General features: G+C 39.6%; 4 protein-coding genes across 6 annotated transcripts; 1 reads left to right on the plus strand and 3 right to left on the minus strand.

The window, feature by feature from the left end:
• Positions 1 to 141: 141 nt before the first annotated feature.
• pxmp2 (peroxisomal membrane protein 2) lies at positions 142 to 6282 on the minus strand. Its single transcript, XM_083784339.1, has 5 exons — positions 6017 to 6282; positions 2158 to 2280; positions 1033 to 1195; positions 663 to 782; positions 142 to 565 (listed from the first exon to the last, which is right to left on the minus strand). The coding sequence occupies exons 1-5, from the start codon at positions 6124 to 6126 to the stop codon at positions 497 to 499; spliced, it is 585 nt and encodes a 194-aa protein (XP_083640465.1). The 5' UTR covers positions 6127 to 6282; the 3' UTR covers positions 142 to 496.
• Positions 6283 to 7372: 1090 nt separating this feature from the next.
• On the minus strand, positions 7373 to 12892 carry unga (uracil DNA glycosylase a). The gene is made up of 7 exons (XM_083783574.1): positions 12680 to 12892; positions 12323 to 12529; positions 12134 to 12229; positions 11242 to 11339; positions 8800 to 8888; positions 7957 to 8135; positions 7373 to 7872 (listed from the first exon to the last, which is right to left on the minus strand). Exons 1-7 carry the CDS (start codon positions 12779 to 12781, stop codon positions 7732 to 7734), a joined length of 912 nt encoding a protein of 303 aa, XP_083639700.1. The 5' UTR covers positions 12782 to 12892; the 3' UTR covers positions 7373 to 7731.
• A 120-nt stretch (positions 12893 to 13012) lies between these two features.
• On the plus strand, positions 13013 to 14467 carry alkbh2 (alkB homolog 2, alpha-ketoglutarate dependent dioxygenase). The gene is made up of 3 exons (XM_083784052.1): positions 13013 to 13389; positions 13486 to 13684; positions 14101 to 14467. Exons 1-3 carry the CDS (start codon positions 13110 to 13112, stop codon positions 14408 to 14410), a joined length of 789 nt encoding a protein of 262 aa, XP_083640178.1. The 5' UTR covers positions 13013 to 13109; the 3' UTR covers positions 14411 to 14467.
• Positions 14468 to 14575: 108 nt separating this feature from the next.
• usp30 (ubiquitin specific peptidase 30) lies at positions 14576 to 19474 on the minus strand. 3 transcript variants are annotated; one of them, XM_083784049.1, is made up of 13 exons: positions 19380 to 19474; positions 18568 to 18698; positions 18297 to 18470; positions 17930 to 18033; positions 17729 to 17827; positions 17277 to 17319; positions 17086 to 17180; positions 16936 to 16995; positions 16694 to 16780; positions 16511 to 16591; positions 15878 to 16100; positions 15664 to 15772; positions 14576 to 15577 (listed from the first exon to the last, which is right to left on the minus strand). In XM_083784049.1, exons 1-13 carry the CDS (start codon positions 19457 to 19459, stop codon positions 15331 to 15333), a joined length of 1533 nt encoding a protein of 510 aa, XP_083640175.1. In that variant the 5' UTR covers positions 19460 to 19474; the 3' UTR covers positions 14576 to 15330. The 3 variants fall into 3 exon arrangements, with proteins under 3 accessions (XP_083640175.1, XP_083640176.1, XP_083640177.1); XM_083784050.1 differs by having other exon boundaries at positions 18568 to 18677; positions 19380 to 19471; XM_083784051.1 differs by lacking the exon at positions 19380 to 19474 and adding an exon at positions 19100 to 19373 and having other exon boundaries at positions 18568 to 18677.
• Between the last annotated feature and the right edge of the window lie 495 nt (positions 19475 to 19969).

Genomic DNA, 19969 nt, shown 5'->3' on the forward strand with positions numbered 1-19969 from the left:
CAGAGCCTATTCCTTAAAGAAAATGGTGAAAATGTTACTACTTTTGCATAATATTAAATGTTCTGGGCAGATCTTTCTTTTTACCTGAGAAACATATTTGATATTAAGCCACATAGAGCTGCCATATATCAAATATTTGCATGGTAACTGACACTGAAAAAAGAATCACATATGAAATTATACAAAACATATTTTGGTCATACAAGTTTAGGTTCACAGTTACATACTAGTCTTTGGCTTTGTTTTAAGGAAAACATGAATCAGTCTTTGAAATTAGTTATTCAAGTAATTTGCTTCAACACAAAGTGTCTTATCACATGATGTAATAATGATTTAATCAGTGGAAAAAGTTAATCTTAATGTATTGAACACATTAGGATTTAATTAGAATAGCTACTATATGAACTGTTCAGTGTGACAACTCAACTGAGACATTCCATCTCTAATGCGTGTGCCAGCCATTGTGGAGCATCAGATTCTTCTGACTTCTGTAGCTTCATTTCCTCAATGATGCAAGGTATGCATACCAAAACAATGCAACCACATTGGCAAACAGCACTCTGAACTGAAAACAAGAAAGAAGGGAGACACGGGAAGTGTCAATAAAAACACTGAATCATCGTCTGTTCAAAGACTGCAACATGCCAGTGGATAGTAACTACCTGAACAGGCACAAAGTTGATATTGATGAACTGAAAGGGAGTCCAGACTTTCCAGTTCATCTTCAAAGCGGTCCAGTAACTATTGTTCATTTTCTTTTCAAAGTCTTGCCACCCTTTAGCCTAAGAACAGGTCAAGTTTGGATTTATTTCAAAATGCACAACATTTTTCAGCTGACCTAGGATGCATCCTGTTTGTAGAAGCTTCATGAAAAAAAATGGAACAGAAAATAAGAGAATATACAGTATACTGTAAGTTTAGGATATTATATATATATATATATATATATATATATAGGTTAAAATTATTTGAGATTAGTGTAGTTTTTGAGGAGTGGTTGGTGCAGGGGCCACCATGTTCGTGATGACCCACCTCGAGGATGTTCATGACAAAGTAAAACAGCAGCAGAAAGCCAGGGGCAAAGATAAGACGATCCAGCAGCAGACGTTTGATGATACAGTATCGGTCAGTGCTGGGCAGCCACAGCTCCATAAGCTGATAAAAGTAATGGCTCACTGGTCCAGTGATTAACAACCTGAAACCACCCAAATTAAGATAGCTAATACATAAAAGGCACACATTTCAACTTTTATACAAAAATGTGTAAAAACACATGTATCAAGACAATACTAGAAAGAGAGATGTACAGTATCAGAATTGGTTTAAGGGTACCTTTTTCTACTGTGCAGACCTTTTTTTAATCAACTTTTAGCCAGTTAGCGTTCAGATTATGTTTAGCAGTGCTCACTGCTGTCACAGAGGGAGATTAATTCCAACTAAGATAAGAGATACATCTTTATTGATCCTCAGAGGGAAATTCAGGTCTCACTACAGCAGTAAGAATGAACACAGGAGAGGTACAGATAAATGTCAATAACCACACAAAGATAAATAAGAATAAATATAAAATACTGAGCTACTGGCCCTACATATCTGCACTGGATATTTGAATATGTAAGTCCATCAATATAAATATACAGTGAATATATTAATTAATAATATACATTTACTGCTATACATCCATCACCAGTGCATATACTATGAATACTCTGTAAAAATGTGTACAGCCTAACAATGAGTATGTGGGTGGATATATGCACAGTGTATCAAACAACAAGGTTCAGGTACGTGAATTAATACAGACTGTGTCAACAATGTAAGAACTGTAAGAATGGATACAGTACTATCAACAGTGAACGTGAGTGAATATTAACAGTAATGGGATGATGAGTGAATATAAATAGTATCTCAACAGATCATTCTCATCAACAGGCACCTGTCTTATATCCTAGTAGTCCATGTGCAATTGGGCCAGAGTCCATTAAGACATGCACAAAGTGCTAAAATCATTGCACTGCAGCAACTACTGTAAAATGTATCCCTATATTCTATAAAATTGAACTGTGACAAATAATATAATGTAACACCTACAACAACCACTAATTATTCATGAACCCAACTACAACTATTATCACAATCACATACAGCTCAGCTCACCCATAAACTGCATAACGTGTAACTCCTGCTGTATCAATTTCCTTCTTTGGCAGTTCATCTTTGGCCTTCTTTTTTGCCTCCAATATCTGAGATAGAACATTCCCTAGAGCAGTGAGGATGCAACTGAAATATTAAGGACACAAATGGGTCATTCCTAGAATTCGGTGCCAACCCCAGGTCATAATACAGCATATCTTATATTGATTTTAGTAGAGGTATGCTAAAATGCCATGTCCCCATTGTGTTTGTTCAGCTTCAGTTTTTGATTGATTGATTGAAATATTTATTAACAGTTTGCAGAATTACAGTACATTTCAAGCACAAACTCAATACAAAGACTGTTAACTGTGAGTGGACGACCCAATTAAGCATTACACTTGTTTACAAGATGTAAACAATTGTTCAATTTATCAAAACATTTAGAGACGTACAAATAGACACTTCTATATAGTTAAAGAACAGAACAGGAATTCATCATAAAGGAAGCAAATAGGGAAAAGAAACATATACAGTGAGGGGAAAAGGGGGCGGGGGCGGTGGGGGGGATTCAGATTTTACGGGGGCCAGTTTCGAATTGCAGCCGTCCGTAGGTGCCCTTTGAGAGCGGTTTTGAAGTCAAGGGAGTCAAGGGATTCACATGTCTTAATGACTGTTGGTAGGGCGTTCCACATTTTGGTGGCATAGGAGCGAAAATAATTTAGTCCCTTGTTTGTGCCGAATCTGGGTTGTACATGGTTTGTTGCACTCCCTCTGGTGTTGTGGGTGTGGACTTCGTTAACATTAAGGAAGTATTTAGACAAGTACATGGGTATCTTGGTGGTGTATCGAATCTTGTGGACCAGACCCATTGCAAGATGCTGTACTCTGTCGTCGACCCTAAGCCATTCCAGCCTGTCAAAGTGGGCAGGGGTGGGTTCGGGGCGTGAGGCCAAGTAGGAGCCTGACCAGTTTGTTTTGGGAGGTCTGGAGCCTTGTTTTAAGGGCCTTTGAGGTGCTGTGGTACCAAGAGGTGCATGCATAGTCAAAGAAACCTTGTACGAGGGCTCCCGTTAAGGTCTTCAAGGTGTTTTTGTTGACCAGTGAGGAGATCCTGTAAAGGAATCTTGTTCTTTGATTACGTTGGTGGCCATTTTATCACCGGAAAGATTGTCCTCCAGGATGGAACCTAGGTAGGTCATTTCATCTTTTCGTGTGATAATACTGTCACTCACTCTAACCAAGAAGCCATCTGCCTTGCTGAGATTACTATTTGATCCGAAGAGAATGGATTCAGTTTTTCCCAGGTGTAAGGATAGTTTGTTATCAGCGAGCCAGGTGCAGATTCTACCGAGTTCAGAGCTGAGGGTCTTTTCAACCTGTTACAAATATAACTAATCAAAACAAACTAAATCAAAATTTCGAATTCTTATTAGGCCTATATAGCATACAATAATGCTTCTCACCAAATGTTAGCGATAAATGTATTTGTAATGCTAAAAATCTTGAAATCAATGTTTGTCCCTGACTTTACTGTCCCCCATTACACTGAGGCAAATTCACCTGTAAATGTCCCAACTATTTCTCTAGCCACATGACTTCAGAAAGTAGCATATATTTTTAATAGGAAATAAAACCCTATACCAGATGTATAAGTATCACTGTTTAATTTGCCAATTTGACAATGTTTTAGGTTGCGGTAGCCTACTGATGTGGTAAAGCATAACATGTCCTGGCTGTTACGTTTAGAGGAAACTGATACATTTTCATAATTCTGAAAATATGGCTGATGAATATTCTTATTCTGTGTTCACAATGTGCTACCATATTCTTCATTACCTACATAAGGTTATCTTTAGCATAAAATGTCCCCCGTAAATATGACAAAGATATGGAAATAATTTGAGTAGTTGCACAAATGTTTTTCTGACATTTTTCAGAAAAAAATGAAAGATCCTGTAAAAAATATAGTTTGGAAAAGGTTACTTGGCTGAAATGGCACCGAATAGTAGGAATGACCCAGACATTTGTAATATGAATGGATACGGATTGATAAAAAATAAACCATCTATTATTTATAGAGCGTCGCAGTCCCTCCCCACGAGTGGCCCAGGAAATGAAAACGCAATGCATTTCCCCATAGGCAGTTCTTATTTAATTTATTTAAAGACGTACGAAGCCAACTCTTGTCGTGACAAATCATGACAACACACACAATATTTTGGACCAAACAAATAATTACAAAGAAGAAAAACAAGACGAATCTCTCTACGAGAGTCTAAAAGATAACCCGCCCCTAACGTCGAAAAGGAACGTTTGTGCCTCAAAATCACTCTTACCTTGTACAAATGCAAAATCTAAGCTGCTTTAAATATTGCCCCACTTGTTTGTGATCTGTGCGCACCCATATATTAAACACCGCACATGCTTATTTTTCAATAAAAAAGGTATTTTAATCCACTCTTGGTTTTCTCTCCATTGTAGATATGCAAGAGAACCCTGGCCGCTAGGGGCGCGGGCAATGTTCTGTTGCGCATTTACAATGGAGGATTCCGAAACAGAGTGGATTAAAATACCTTTTTTATTGAAAAATAAGCATGTGCGGTGTTTAATATGGTGTGCACAGATCACAAACAAGTGGGGCAACATTTAAAGCAGCTTAGATTTTGCATTTGTACAAGGTAAGAGTGATTTTGAGGCACAAACGTTCCTTTTCGACGTTAGGGGCGGGGTTATCTTTTAGACTCTCGTAGAGATTCGTCAGAATCGGAAAAAACCTCTTTTGAAATTGATTGATTGATTGAAATCTTTATTAACAGTTTGTAGAATTTACAGTACATTTTAAGCACAAACTCAATACAAAGACTGTCAACTGTGAGTGGAGTGGACGACCCAATTAAGCATTACACTTGTTTACAACAGGGTCCACATTGTTCAATTCATCAAAACATTTAAAGACATACAAACATTTAGAGACATACTAAATGAATCTAAATGTTTGGGCTAGTTGTAACCTGCCGTTTTATTCTACTTTCTAATTCTTTGTTTGGCCCGAAAAATTGTGTGTGTTGTCATGATTTGTCACGACAAGAGTTGGCTTCGTACGATGCTTAAAACGTCTTTAAATAAATTAAATAAGAACTGCCTATGGGGAAATGCATTGCGTTTTCATTTCCTGGGCTACTCGTTGTTCTGAAAGGGGGAGGGACTGCGACGCTCTATAGGGGAGTTGCCTAAGGAAGATGTTCATTGGCTGCATGAAATCCGACAGAGGGGGCTACATCTACATCAGTGCAAACAAAAAAGTAATAGTAAGAGGTTGCACAAGCCATGTACAAGGAATACAAGCAAAGATCGTTATCAAAAGTGCAGTTGTTGCATTTGTTGGAATAAACCACAATCCTGAACCTTAAGTATGGCTAACAGAATACTTCCAGCCAGGGATGGGACAAAACGTAGCCTTGAATATAATTCTGGAACAGTTTAAAGTAAACTATAAATGTTTTCATGCCAAGAAAATAAATCTTATATCGCCTATTAGTCTAGTAGCCAGAATGTGAACCCGGGCATGTTGAGTAGCCTACACCAACGTTTTGTTGAAATGTTTAGTATGGGTCACCAGCATGTAGAAACTCCCGGATGCTAACTTGTAACTATACAGCTGCCCTCAGTGTATAAAAACAAAACATCAATGAATGTTTTGATTGATTGATTGAAATATTTATATTTAACAGTTTGTAGAATTTACAGTACATTTTAAGCACAAACTCAATACAAAGACTGTCAACTGTGAGTGGACGACCCAATTAAGCATTACACTTGTTTACAACAGGGTCCACATTGTTCAATTCATCAAAAATGTACCATCATTAATGTTACTGACCTCGTAACAGACTTTGTGACAAGGGGATACTTCTTCAGGAGAATCAAATACTGTTGTAGTAACCGCAACTGGATGGACGAATCACGAACTGGTACGCTCTGTACAGGCATGGTCAGTTCATTGGCTGTAGATGCATGCAACAGATAAAATCAACTTAAACAAAAGACCTCAGTCCAGCTCCAGTGTCTTCCTGCGTCTCAGATCACCAGACACTGTACGTCACTGTGTGCACTGAATTGACACACATCCAGTGGGAAAGCGTCCACAGTCCACACGCACACACGGCCTTCCGGCATGAAGAGTTACGATATTGAGGGGGCGGAAACCGAGACAAGCTGGAGTTGGAAATATATTGTTTTCAACGAGGGCGGCGCAAATCAGAGCTATTTTAAAGATGGAGTGCCACCATTTTTTCCCACCATAAAACATGATCATCAGGTATTATTACAATATAAGGGGGAAGAACTTTTTCCAAAAAGTGTACAGTATTTGTTAAAATCATGCTTTTATGTGGACACGCCCACCAGTTCATTAAGTATGCCTGGTTTGCCTGGTGATGGGTGGTGATCCACCTGAACTGAAGCCGCACCCACAGCTGTAGTTGTATGTTAAAGGGGAAGGGGTTAGGGGAGGGGCTGATAGTGTGGTGTCACTATATTACGGTTTACTTCATTGGCCCGTTTGACTGTCAAGGGTTCAGCCTCCAGGAAGAAACATGACAACTGTTTTAAAGTATTGTACAGTAACAACTAAAGTCTCTTTAATGTTTATGTTGTACTATTACCACAATACAATCTAAAATAAAGGGATTTAAGATCATTAAAGCTGGGCTGTTGCCCCATTTCTGCCTACTTCCGGTCCAGGACTTGTCCCAGTTGGTTGTCTCAATTTATTCTCAACAGAAGTCTAGTTAGGAGAGCCGCCATGGCCCCATGAAGTGAACGCAGTTTGCGTAACTGTCTATAAGGCTCTGGTGCATTCAGTAAACTGGTAACACACACACGACCAACCAACACGCAAAAGTTCTTTGGCAGTCAGTCATTGATTTATTTGCATAGGTCAAGTAACAAGTTACTATGTGCTGCCATGCTGCGCATTTCAGCATTTGATGACGTTTAAGCCCCATGCATCTACTGGACCTAAATGCAGAAAATTTGAGTAACATAATTTTGTTATATAACAAAAACTCTAGCTTTTCAGTAGTCAGGACCACAATGGAAAGTAAACAAGTTAACATGCCCTAGTCAGTGCTTTCTTCAATCTTTTAGCATTGCATTTGTATAAAAATGTACTCTGTTGGCAAAAAAAAGCAAATATTCAATCAAAAACTGAATTCTGAAGCATGTTTGGGGGGAAAAAACAAACCAAGAAAAAAGGATTTACTTCTTTATGTTTAAAAAAAAAGGGGGGGAAAAGTAATGCGTACAAAAACATTTTCAATAGACAAAACAAGAGAATACACACTGGAACTTACATTCTGGTATTCTATCTGCCGTATTAAACACAATGGAACATTGTAGAGATACTCAAGGTCAAAACCAACTGAAAATAACTTCATAAAAAGTAAATAAAATCAGTGTAGTGCACTCAAACAGTGCAAACTGGAAAAACAATTTTTTTAGGAGAATATGTCAAACAGGAATTAAATGAAAAGCTTATATATTGGTTTTGTGTTCAGTTGTGTCTCAGTAAACAGCCATGTACAGTATGACATTCTAGAGTGCATTCCAGTTTATAGGTTCCTTTTCAGATTTCTTCAACAGCTCATTTGCCTTTGAGAAATGCTTGCATCCAAAGAATCCACGATGAACAGACAAAGGAGACGGATGTACTGCTTGCAGGACGTGGTGACGGTTCTACACAAGACATGAATAAGTCATCAGCAACGACTACACATCCACACAAAACATACAATTACTGTCTATAGATCTTACACCTACTCGACTGATAGCAGCTCCTTTTTTTTGAGCATATGATCCCCACAGCATGAAGACAACACCATCCAGATTGGTGCTGAGCCACTGCACCACAGCATCAGTGAAAGTTTCCCAGCCTTTTTCTTTGTGAGAGTTGGCCTGCTGGGCTCGTACAGTCAACACAGCATTGAGCAACAACACACCTAAGAAAAGGGACAAGGGACATGTATAAGAAGAAATTAAGAATACAAAATAAACTAGATAATAAGTTCCTTGGTGGTGCTACAAAGTCCAACGCCGACCGCTCGGTGCCACAGGTTGTGGTATTCTTTATTTTCTTTTACTGAGAATGAGGTTATAAAAAAGTTTAGGGTTAGGCATAGTTTTACTGGGGTTAAGTTTAGGTATAGGATTAGTTTTAGGCACAGTTTTACTGAGGTTAAGAATAAGGATAGGTTTTAACCGTTTAAGCATACCGGTAATTTACTTGGGTTACTTTAGGAATACCAGGCCGCGCAGTTCCGCCGGCTGTACGCCTGGGGCGAGTTGGTAAAGGGGCGAGTTGTTTGGTATTCGCTACAAAAGCACATAACTGCATACAAATCAGGTGAACATAAATATGTATAAATAAAACACTTTAACACAGACCCTTAGTGACAGTTAGTTATAAGCAGATTATGGATAGTAGCCTAGTGGAGCCAAAAATGTAATTAATGCTATTCCATCACATGCTCACGCGCACATGCATACGCACTTGTGTGTGGACGGGCGCGCCCCAATAGGGCCACCCCGGTCAGAAAGGTCAGGACAAGCCACACCTCTGGGCATTCAAAACAGACCTTCAACATGCTGCTTTTCAAGTGGTACCTTGTTTAGCCCATCCAGTGAGATCTCCATGTCCCGGGTGCTGAAATCCTTCGATGTCAGAGGACAGTTCTTTGTATATGTTCACCAAACTGCACACAATACAATACAATAAGACATGCCGAAAAAAGATTTTAATCAATTAAATGATTATAGCATTACTTTCTTTTGGAAAATATAACGTTTATAGCTGCACTATGCATTTATTGTAAGATGTCCACACAAAAGAAATAGGCATCTCCAAATCTCCAACACATTGGGAATGAATGTATCCCAAGAGTCACCTTCTGTAAAAGAGTTGTGTCCACATTACCCCCTCTCTGTGACATATTCACCGTCTCAAGGCCCATGTAATGTACTTCACTCGAACTGAGGTTATGGCCATTAATTAAATCAACTCTACTTGACCAGGGTCCACCAGGGGTGTATACTTGGTCCAGTCCTTTCCCCCCTTTCTCCACCAAATTGCCCCAGATTTAGCTTAGCTGAGTGATAGATTCATGTCAAATGTCTTGTGCATACTGCCGGTAGGCCACAGTAGTACCTCAATATATTCACATGTTATAATGGAAAAGTCAATGGGGCTCTAATTTGGCTGAAACCTTCCCCAAATTTGGAAATCCAAATCGCAGACATGCTGTTCTAAAGTAGATTCCAAATACACTTGATTAAATGTGTAATTTTTAAATAATTTTAAATATAAAATTGCATGAGCAAAAGTAAAGAAATAATCACTTATCTACTCTTCTATGTGGTTCTGCCCCTAACCTTGACCACCCAACTTCAGATGGATGAATTGATGACCCTTAATAACAGTGCATACATATTAAACAGTGTAAACAATGACAAGAAAGGGTCCAACTAGCTGAGAAAGAAAGTGAGCAGACTTTTAGGCAGACACTATGAGAACACATTATTGGAAGACCTCTTATAAATATCTGTCTCGATTTCCACCACTCTGTCTCAGACTGTCATGTCTTCTAAAAAGGCTATTTGGAGTGCATCTTTCATGGTCTTTTTCATAATTTACTACCTAATCTACCTACCGCCGAGCTCCGACGGTGTGTTTTACTGTTGTCAACTTGTTGTATAATTAACTTGGCTGAATAGTTGGGAAAATAGCCCAGCTAGAGTGACATATCTTGACATTTTCAACTACCTAGTGAATTATCCAGATAAGTATTAATAATTAGTCTTGCAAGATGCTGTTTGGATAATTTTCCACAAATACATAGGGAGTTCAAACCATGTGCAACCCAGATTCGGCATAAACAAGGGACTAAATTAATTTCACTCCTATGCCACCAAAATGTGGAACGCCCTACCAACAGTCATTAAGACATGCAAATCCCTTGACTCCTTTAAAACCGCTCTCAAAGGGTTGCAATTCGAAACTGCCCCCCGTAAAATCTGAATCCCCTGCCCACCACTTTACTTTACTGTTTTTGGCTATATAGAAGTATTTGTGCGTCTCTAAATGTTATGATGAATTGAACAAGGTGGGCCCTCTTGTAAACAAGTGTAATGCTTTATTGGGTCGTCCACTACTCACAGTTGACATTTTGTATTGAGTTGTGCTTGAAATGTACTGTAATTCTGCAAACTGTTAATAAATACTTCAATCAATCAAAAAGCATATCAAACTAAACAAATATATCTGCGTATTGAAAATCTCAAGGGATGCGACCGTGACGTATATACTGTGCAACCGCTTTAACTTGAGATTTACAATGATAGCACTTTTTACACTGATGGAGTATATTATGGGTTGTATATTGAGATGGCAGGTAAGTGACATTGAAAAGGTTAAATCAAACATACGGGACACTTTATTAGAATACAAAATAAATCGCTACAGCCCCAGTAATGAACCAGTGAAATTAGGGTATTTTATGATGCCTCTCATAGGGATTGCATTGACAGCTACAGTACACCGTTCTAACGGACCTGAAGTGGGGCCGCTGTCTCATTTGGGAGAGTGAAATTTGTAGTCCCTGTGTGTCTCTATAGCCCTTTCCACACCCAAGCGCAAAACGCCCCACAGCCGCGGACAGAAGAAGCTGTGCGGCGTGTGCGCAGCTTGTTTTTAGACAGCTGGTGGATGGAAATTAAGCTCCACCTCTGCGGACGATTGACGCGGAGGAGAGCGCTTCCGGGAATCTGGCCGTCACGCGGAAGTGGAGCTTCTTTTCCATCCACCAGCTGTCTAAAAACCCGGAAAAAGAAGCTGTGCACAGCCGAGAACGTGCGCGGCTCTTTAGATAGTGTGGCAGCACCTTCTGGGGGACAAGGACGAGCTGGGGAGGGACTGGTGGTTAAGCAGTGTTTAGGACTGTCTGAATAATTGGTGTGGACTGGGCTTTAGATGTGGAAGCACTTAGACATGGTGTTTATTAAATCCACAAAATATAATCAGAAATGGTAATTCCCTGAGTTCCCGCTTACCTAGGTGGAGGTCGAACTGGTTGTTGCACACTGAAGCATAAACCATGGGCTTGGTTGGGGCCATGATATGGATCTTGGCCAAGAATCACTACTTTGACCTGAATATTTAAGGCAAGCATTGATTTAGGTTAAAAGGCAGCCATGACAATATAATGAGTGGAATAACCATAGAATAACTAGGAAGGGGTACCGCCGTCCAAAATTCAGAAAAGGTAACCGAGGGTTCCAAAAGGGGCTAGGGTATGGTGGTGGAAGGTACAAGTAAGGGAGTTCCTTTCATGCAATAAATGTAATTTATTCCAAGGAAGGTGTCATATAATGTACCAGCCGCAATTTGCAACTCTTGAGTTGCAATACCCTCCATTGACTCCCCATTCTTCCAATTAGCTTTTGCGATCTGCTTGTATTAAATGACGTTAAACTCACCAACATTGCAGCTCTAGGCCAAGCTTGAATTATCCTCTTTCAATCTGCCAAGCATTTGTTTCATAAAGATCCACCATCAAATCCATAGACAATAGACATATTATGAACTACTTTCTGGTAGCACTCGTTTTTATTAACTGGTCGCGCTGCTGCCTCCTGCATTATGTGCAAATGAACGCAGGGCTGTTCAGTGACTTCGACGAGTGCTTCCAAATTCCAACACTTGGAACAGTTTAACGTCGTTTAATACAAGCAGATCGCAAAAACAAATTGGATTAATGGGGAGTCAATGGAGGGTATTGCAACTCTAGATTCATCCCATTATGAAAAAAATCTAGAGTTGCAAATTGCGGCTAATAATGCACCTGCAGTGTGTCAGTCAACCTTGTCAGTTTCACGTCACCAGGCTTTCCACCTACTTGTAGCCAGACTCAATCACAATACAATACAGTACTATTAAACTTACATCTTGGATGTCACACATCTTTGTCCATGTAAACACATGTTGGGCAGGTGGGTAGATGGTGTGGCGTTTCCTTTCTTCAGAAACAAATGACATCAACTGTGAAAGGGACATAAATATGGAAACTAAAAAAAAAACAAGTAAACAAGACACTTTGTACAAATGTGATGATGTAGTGCTGGTCTCTCTCACTTGTTTAAAATATGGCTTTTCAAACTCTGTGGACAGTGCCTTTGACCAGCTTTTCCCAAATCCTTCAGGCGTTCGAGTGGCGGAGAGTCTGTCAAGAGCTGCCCTTTTGTTTTGGGCGATTTTGTCCAGTTGTTCTTGGGTTAGAGACGAGGAGGCGGCGGTTGACCCAAGCTCAGTAGCTGAGGACTTCAACTTCTTCCGTCCAATCTTAGTATATTGAGCAAAATAAACAACAGTTCGCAAGACGTTTGCAGCTGGTAACGTTTTTAGTCGAGATCTGCATTGCACAAACATTTTCGTAATGTGAATGTATAGACTAGTGCAGCACTAGACAACGTGTCGCGTCAGTTTACTGACCTGTTCGTCTTTGGTACCCTCTTCGTTTTCATCCAGAACCTTTGAAACTCTCTTTTTCGAGACTGGTGAAAAGAACGAATTAATAGTTTTCTGTCCAATCATGTTGTTAAGTTTTACTATAATTTGAAAAAGCTATGGTTAATTTACTTTAATTAGTCATTAGCCCACTATACTATCCAAAACAAGCAGGCGGTTCTGTTCTGTTGTGACCAGCATGCAGTGCACCACTGTGAAAGTCGTGATCCGCGCCAAGACAACATGACGTCAACACGTATGGAAATTCGTTGAGTGGCGTTCAGGAACATAAAAACAGATTGCTTGCAGCAGTTGAGTTGATTCCAACCTGAGTGCAACTGGGCCAGCTCGAACCACGTTCCACATTCGTATGTCTTCTTCTAATTAAATATATTATTATAGCATATAGTTCGTGATGGATAGGTTTGTAATTCGGGGACAAAAGCGTTCTTATAATGATGGGGCTGCTGAAGATGTCCTGAGCGCAAGCAAGAAGGTGAAACTAGATCCAGGCAATGATAACGAGGGGATAAAGGAGGAAGAAGCAAATGAAGACTTTGCAAAGTTCTCTCATCCTGTTCCCTGGCATAAAGTAGAAGCAGAAGGACTAGACTGTGATTATGCTTTACTCTTCCCTAAGAAGGAAGCAGACCACCTATTTAAGAAACTGGAGGAGGAAGTGGTGTACTTAACAGGTATAGCCTATGGCCTATATCAACCTATCAACACACACGTCCCACATAATGAAAAAAGTTTAAGATGTAATGGTTTAATTATTGTTTTTGTTTCAGGAGATGAGGCAAAGGTGCAAGTGTTTGGAAACGTCTACAATGTTCCGAGAAAACAGGCAACATATGGAGATGAAGGGCTAATTTACACTTATTCTGGGGTGAAACATTTAGCCCGTAGATGGACTCCTACATTGGAATATATTCTGGATGCTGTATCCAAAGCAACAGGACATACATTCAATTTTGTTTTGGTTAACCGGTGAGGAATGATTTAATCCACACATTTCAATAGTAGTGGAGGAGCTTTAGTGAGAGACATGGGATATTTTGCGCTAATTCGTCTAAAAGCGCCAAATGTTGCACAGATGTAGCCCAGGGCATGCTCTAAAGTCTAATGATTTAGATAGGGCCCCCAAGCCGGTGACCTTCGGGGTCGCCACAGCAGCCAAATCCATATGGCCTATATAAGGCAACATTTTCTAAATTTCATTATGCTTTAAGTAGCATGTCAAACTAGGCACAAAAAAGTTTGGCACTTTTAGTTATTAGTTTAAAACCTGGCATCCCATGCATCATGTTTGAGGCATTTTCAAACCTTTTAGAAAATATATCTACAAGCTTGTAGATATTTTTGCATAAGGCTTAATGTGGTTAACCTGATCTGCTCTTTGTCAGGTATAAAGATGGGCAGGATCACATGGGGGAACACCGTGATGATGAAAGGGAGTTGGATCCTGTCTGCCCCATCGCCTCAGTCTCCCTAGGGGCAGCACGGGACTTTATCTTCAGACACAGGGACACACGAGGAAAATATAGTTCTCGTAATATTGAACCAGTGAAGCTGAAGCTTGCTCATGGAAGCCTGCTCCTGATGAATCCACCAACCAACACACACTGGTACCACAGCTTACCTGCACGTAAAAAGGTTCTTATGCCACGCATCAACCTCACCTTTAGACGTATCCTCATGGACAGCAAGAAGTGAGGCAGCCATTCAAAATTAACCACCGATTTGAGATGATTGATTTGAGGCATGCAATACAGGTTCATGTCAAATGCAGTGATTGTACATTTTATTAGAATGTGTAAGCCTATAAGAGGTTCGCAAATGGTGCACAAGTTGTGGCCCTGATTAAAAAATATTGAGCTGTACAAGTTACTTTCGTTTTTATTTTTTATAACTGAAATTTGAAAACAATCACCTACACACAAATACAATCTTATGATAAATATACATTAGTGCAAATTGATCAACAAACTGGAGTACCAGTCAGGCCATATCCTAATTTGAAATTTAAGTTAAAAGGGTTGAAATGGCAGTATTTCACACAAGTGTAGATCATATTTATCTTAAACCAGTACCGTATTATGGGTGAGATGACACTATGACCTGACCTCTACTTGCATCTAGACAAACTTTACAGTATGACGATTTATTTGAAACATAGAAAAATATTAAATTCAGCAGCTTATGAACAATAATTGTCATAATTGTAAATATAATGTACACATACCATACTTTGGGAATGACGAGGCAAATTACACCTTTATAGCTTATATCAACTCCCTCCATGTAGAGAATTCATAAATTAAACTTTCTTTCTGAAATGGTAGAAACTGTTACACTTGGGTGAAAGAGAACATTATTAAACGATCTACAAAAGAACGGGTTCAAATATTTGGGACCAAGTGCCTTCCATGCATACCATACTTCTCTGCAAAAGGAGAAGCATGCTTTCATTCACAACTGTAAAGTTGTAACAGGTTGTTTAATGTCTTGCTGTAATGCTGCATCTCCAGTATGACAATATACTGGCTTACTTATCTCATTCACAATGAAAATTGTGTCCATTGCCTATGTAGCAAGTGATTGGTACCAGTCTGTCCAAATCCTCTGGCTAGTGGCTACTCCTGTGACCTCTCAGTTGGGCTGCGGACTCTCTCATAAAAGAGCAGGTAAGCATTGGAAGACAACACCTCCTGTAAGCTGGCTTTGCGCACCAATGCATCTGATACCCAAAGCCACTGGGAGCCAAAGGGTGTGGAGCTGCGAGGACAGGAAGGGCAGCGTCGGTATGTGACAAAGTGTCCTGAGTGCATGTCCCCATGATGGACCAGCACCGCCATAAGCTGGAACAGGTACTCTGGGGAGCTGGGAAGAAAAACACAACAGAACACATTGTACAGAAGTCCATTAGCACTCTGCATTAATTGATATTGGTATGGTGCACTGTTTACCTGTAGTCAAATGTAAGGTTGACCTGTGGACTCAAACCAGGAGATTGGAGAAAGACAGACGAGCAAGTTCCATTTGACAATGGCTTGTTGTTGTTATGGTACTCAGCATCTGAAAACGGAACGTATTGGACTAATTAGAGAATACAAGGTAGGTACAATAACTGTTAAGAACAATATGATTGGTACTTGGGTAGACCGTTTCACCATCTTGTACCAGTGCCATTGGGTCCAGGTGTGGATATGGCCTCCTTTGTGTTCTCCGAATGGATTGGCTTGGAGGAACAGTTGATCTGCTGGATTCTATGAATGGTAGCACGGTGTTTGTAGCGGTCCATGGACAGGAACTCTGTGAACTGCACATGCTCTTGTCTTTTGATGGGAGTTCCTTCACTGGACCACGTCAGTCTCTGAAGGTGGATACAGAGGCACTGGGGGAGCTGGGAGAGGGAACCAAACATTACACCAAACATCACTGTTACATACCTTCTTCTTTTAAAACGCTTTTAAAAACATCTGTATGCCAAGTGTTTTTCCTAATATTGTGTTTTATTGACCTGTTATTTTCTTCATGCTTTATTATATCTGATGTCTTGATGTTTTGTTGTTTTTATGATTACTGTTTTATAACCTGACTGTAAAGCACTTTGTAACTATACGTTTGGAAAGGTGCTATACAAATAAAATTCATTCATTCATACTGTATGTGCAAAAATAATCTGGGTGCTTGATTTGGGTTTAGCATATAATTCGACACCTATGCTCAGTATGGTGTGTAGATGTACTGTACTTTTAGCCTTACGGCCGAGATAACTCATTAATGACTAGTACATGTATAATTGATAATTACCTTTCCCAGTTTAAGTTGTTTGATAAATGTTGTCCTCTTGCTTTCCAGAATCTGCCCATTCACTAAGGACCCTTGCTGAAGCTGAGGAATAATTCATATAAACTCAAGTAAAGGACTGAAGAGTCAATCTCACTGCATAAAAACAAAGGCCAGGTAGACAAACTGATAAAACATGAACTGTACCTTGGTGCAGTTTTCACACTCCACCTCTTTAATGGTTTCTGAGGAGATGAAATGTTGAAGACACTGATCTAGGGAGACGGGCTGACCCTAAATAGACAAATCCATCACACTATAATACACAAACTACTAGAACAGAATTTATATTGTTCATGTTACAATATGTAACAAACCTTGCTACACCATAATTAATGTCAATGATTTATTTCTACATCTGTGTTCAGGATTCAGCACTTATTACTTACCCACTTAGGTAATAGAATAGTCAGGGAGAGGCTCTCAAATGAGTCATATCGCACTGGACTCTGTAAAGTTTTCAGGCAAACGGAATCAATCTACCAACAGCAGCACAGATATCATTAATATCTGCTTAAACTAAAACTACTGTAACTTACTTGTTGTTCACAGTGCTTGCAGGTCTTATTGCTTGTTAAACGCCCATGAAAGGGGTGCTGAAACTTCCATGGACTTGGTAATGGATGAAGAGGGGCTATAAGGGTAATAAAAATGAATAAATAACATACTAGGTTTCTTTATTTTGTCTGAATTTATTTTCTTTAACAACATTACTTCAATGCCTCCTTACCTTGAATTCTGCAATGTAAAGTATTCTCTTGTTCAGGAAGCCTCTGGTGTTCAAAGAAAAGAGAATAAATGGATGAAAAAGGTTTGGAAACCCTCCAACTTTAGGACGGATGTATCCATATTGGTGAGTTGGTTAGTTGGAACTTAACTTGTATTTGCCTTTTTTGGAAACACAAACAAATACGAAAAAGATGGTCAATTATTTCAGTCTTTCAAAGTTGATAGCAAGTCTTTTTGGTCCAAAATGTAACTGCAGTTTATTCTTTCTTTCTCTGCCCATGTGTGTTCATAAAAACAATTACTAAATGAGATTGGAAGGATACTGTATGGACACAGGACAGACCACACTGTAAAATCCTCAGTGTTATTTATCCATTTGTAACTAAAAGTGTGTACAAATGAGGATGTTACAGTAGTGCTAGGAAAGGATTGGCACATCGAAAAGCAACTTGCCTCAAGGGACTGCACGTCAAACAGGTGAGTTACTTTGGGTTGCCGATCTTGCTCCTCCTCTAAAGAGGATGTAATGACATGAAAAAGTTCATGGGCATCCTACAGCAGGGCAAACAAAAATATACAATTTATAAAACAAAACACAGGACCAGTTTATAAATAATTAATATAAGATTCCATTCTCCGCTATTGTTGACCTACCTGCTCCTCAAATGAACTAATCTGCCACCTGTACAGTCTGAGGACATCCAGTAAGCATCCTGCATCCAGCACGTCTTCCTCCCCAGAGTCATTATTGGACAAGGCTGTGAAATGTACTTACACTGTAAAATCCTGAATGTTAATTTAACTCTTGAGTTACAAATTAATACATACACTGCAGATTTTACTACTGTGAACGTATGTATAAAATGTAATAAATACTGTTAAGGCTGCCTGGAAAATACACCTATTCTCTCAGGCTTATGGCGAATAATTGTTTTGTTGGTTGTTCATTGTTTCTGACAAAAAGCGTCCTTGGGTTCATGAAAGGCGCCATACAAATCCAAGCCATTATTCTCATTATTACCTTTGAGGAGTTGGAGTAGAGTCCTGGACAGCTGATTGTCTTTGTCTGGTTGGCCTTCAGACATACCTGAAAACCTCTCGAGCCATTTGATAAAGGAGGGACAGGCCGCCAGACCCTGAAGCAAAGAATTCATGAAGCAGGTGTTTCCCAAGTTCAACAGGCCTGGAACCATACCTATGGAAAATAAGTATTTTAAAACTAGTGCTAAAACCAAGACAAATATAATGCACACAATCCATATGTGGCGATATTCTTTTGTTGGAACAGTTACCCGTCTTTCGTTTCTTGCGCTCTGTAAATGGGCCCCATAGGACATACACTCCAGCTGCCATGGCTGCAGCGATGCCTCCAATTACACCCCAATTCCTAATCATCTTGGTTCTGAAATGCATGTGAGAATATCTGACACAATCAGACATATGTATTAAATGCAATGTATAGAATTATTCTATAGATATATAATATCTATTCTACATCCACAGTACATCCCTGGGTAGTAGGGCTCTCTACCTAGCACTAGAATTGTAGCTATATTGGGGTGAGATACTAAGGTTAGTTAAAAGTATCCATAACCTTGAATGCAGTGACCAAGCATGCAACTTAATGTATTAATGGGCCACCAATTATCAAAAATAATTAACATGCAATTAATTATGTATTATTATTATTACTACACACAAACATCTAAGAAAAGCTTTGTGATATCCTAACAGTGTAACTAACGTTCTTAATCTAAACCAAGCTAATGTTAGCTAAAAAAAGAAGAAAGGCTACCATTATTATTACCATACCATATACCTCACCCAAAGATCATCGATTGGGTCTTGGGGATATCTACACTTGACCACCACGGCACGTTATGCTCTTATGCTGCTGTCATGATGAATGATATTATGTTCCTAGTGTGTTTTTTCCCTAATACGTCAACAACGCTATTGTTTGTTAGCAAAAACATGAAGCTAACCCCGTGCGTCTAACTGTAGCATGTAACTTAATGGAAAAGAGCCGGGGTGATCGGTTTACGCCATCGCTGGTATGAACTATTTCCTAAATAGCATTTGGTTGTTGTTTTCCAAGATTTACCTGAGTACTGGCCGAGCGCCGATGAACTCTCTAACAAGCCTTTCAGACCTGTCGTGTCTCCACAACATGTGTGTGTTCATCACGGAACTCCATAATATCTTTCACTTTCAGACGGACCACACTAAAGGATGTACCGCTGTGTGCGCGTGCGTGCGTGCAGCATAAATCTATCCAACACCGCCCTCTAGAGGCATAATACAATGGCAGATAACGGCAATGTTTTTGGGAGAATCGTTAAAATGGTGATACAAGTTTGAAGGTCTCCTTTGGAGGTCTCTATATAAATTAATGAATGCATGTAAATATATAGGCTATACATATGTATATACGCACGCACGCACACACACACACACACACACACACACACGCACACGCACACGCACACACACACACACACACACACACACACACACACACACACACACACACACACACACACTTGTTATATTATATGCCATACAATTTACGATACGATAGGCATATTATGTCAGAGACAATTGGATATGGCATTTGTGACTGGTGAGACAGTCAGTAGTACTTTTCTGATCCTATCCACTTTCTCCTTGCTGTGACACAACCATGGGATCACC

This window comes from Protomyctophum parallelum (genome assembly GCF_964188405.1).
Source record: "Protomyctophum parallelum genome assembly, chromosome: 15".
Lineage (NCBI taxonomy): Eukaryota > Metazoa > Chordata > Actinopteri > Myctophiformes > Myctophidae > Protomyctophum > Protomyctophum parallelum.

Bases quoted from the DNA above. Each gene is read 5' to 3' on its own strand.
- unga (XM_083783574.1), bottom strand. From the start codon at position 12,781: ATGATTGGACAGAAAACTATTAATTCGTTCTTTTCACCAGTCTCGAAA. The intron at 12,230-12,322 runs GTGAGAGAGACC...TCCCTTTCACAG, and splicing joins AAAAGCCATATTTTAAACAA to TTGATGTCATTTGTTTCTGA. The intron at 8,136-8,799 runs GTACCACTTGAA...CCCTTTTCTTAG, and splicing joins CACTGGATGGGCTAAACAAG to GTGTGTTGTTGCTCAATGCT.
- pxmp2 (XM_083784339.1), bottom strand. From the start codon at position 6,126: ATGCCTGTACAGAGCGTACCAGTTCGTGATTCGTCCATCCAGTTGCGG. The intron at 2,281-6,016 runs GTCAGTAACATT...TTAATATTTCAG, and splicing joins GTCACAAAGTCTGTTACGAG to TTGCATCCTCACTGCTCTAG. The intron at 566-662 runs GTAGTTACTATC...TCTTGTTTTCAG, and splicing joins TCAACTTTGTGCCTGTTCAG to TTCAGAGTGCTGTTTGCCAA.
- alkbh2 (XM_083784052.1), top strand. From the start codon at position 13,110: ATGGATAGGTTTGTAATTCGGGGACAAAAGCGTTCTTATAATGATGGG. The intron at 13,390-13,485 runs GTATAGCCTATG...TTTTTGTTTCAG, and splicing joins GGAAGTGGTGTACTTAACAG to GAGATGAGGCAAAGGTGCAA. The intron at 13,685-14,100 runs GTGAGGAATGAT...GCTCTTTGTCAG, and splicing joins AATTTTGTTTTGGTTAACCG to GTATAAAGATGGGCAGGATC.
- usp30 (XM_083784049.1), bottom strand. From the start codon at position 19,459: ATGAACACACACATGTTGTGGAGACACGACAGGTCTGAAAGGCTTGTT. The intron at 18,699-19,379 runs GTAAATCTTGGA...TGATTGTGTCAG, and splicing joins GGCGCTCGGCCAGTACTCAG to ATATTCTCACATGCATTTCA. The intron at 17,320-17,728 runs GCAAGTTGCTTT...TTTGAACACCAG, and splicing joins TTGACGTGCAGTCCCTTGAG to AGGCTTCCTGAACAAGAGAA.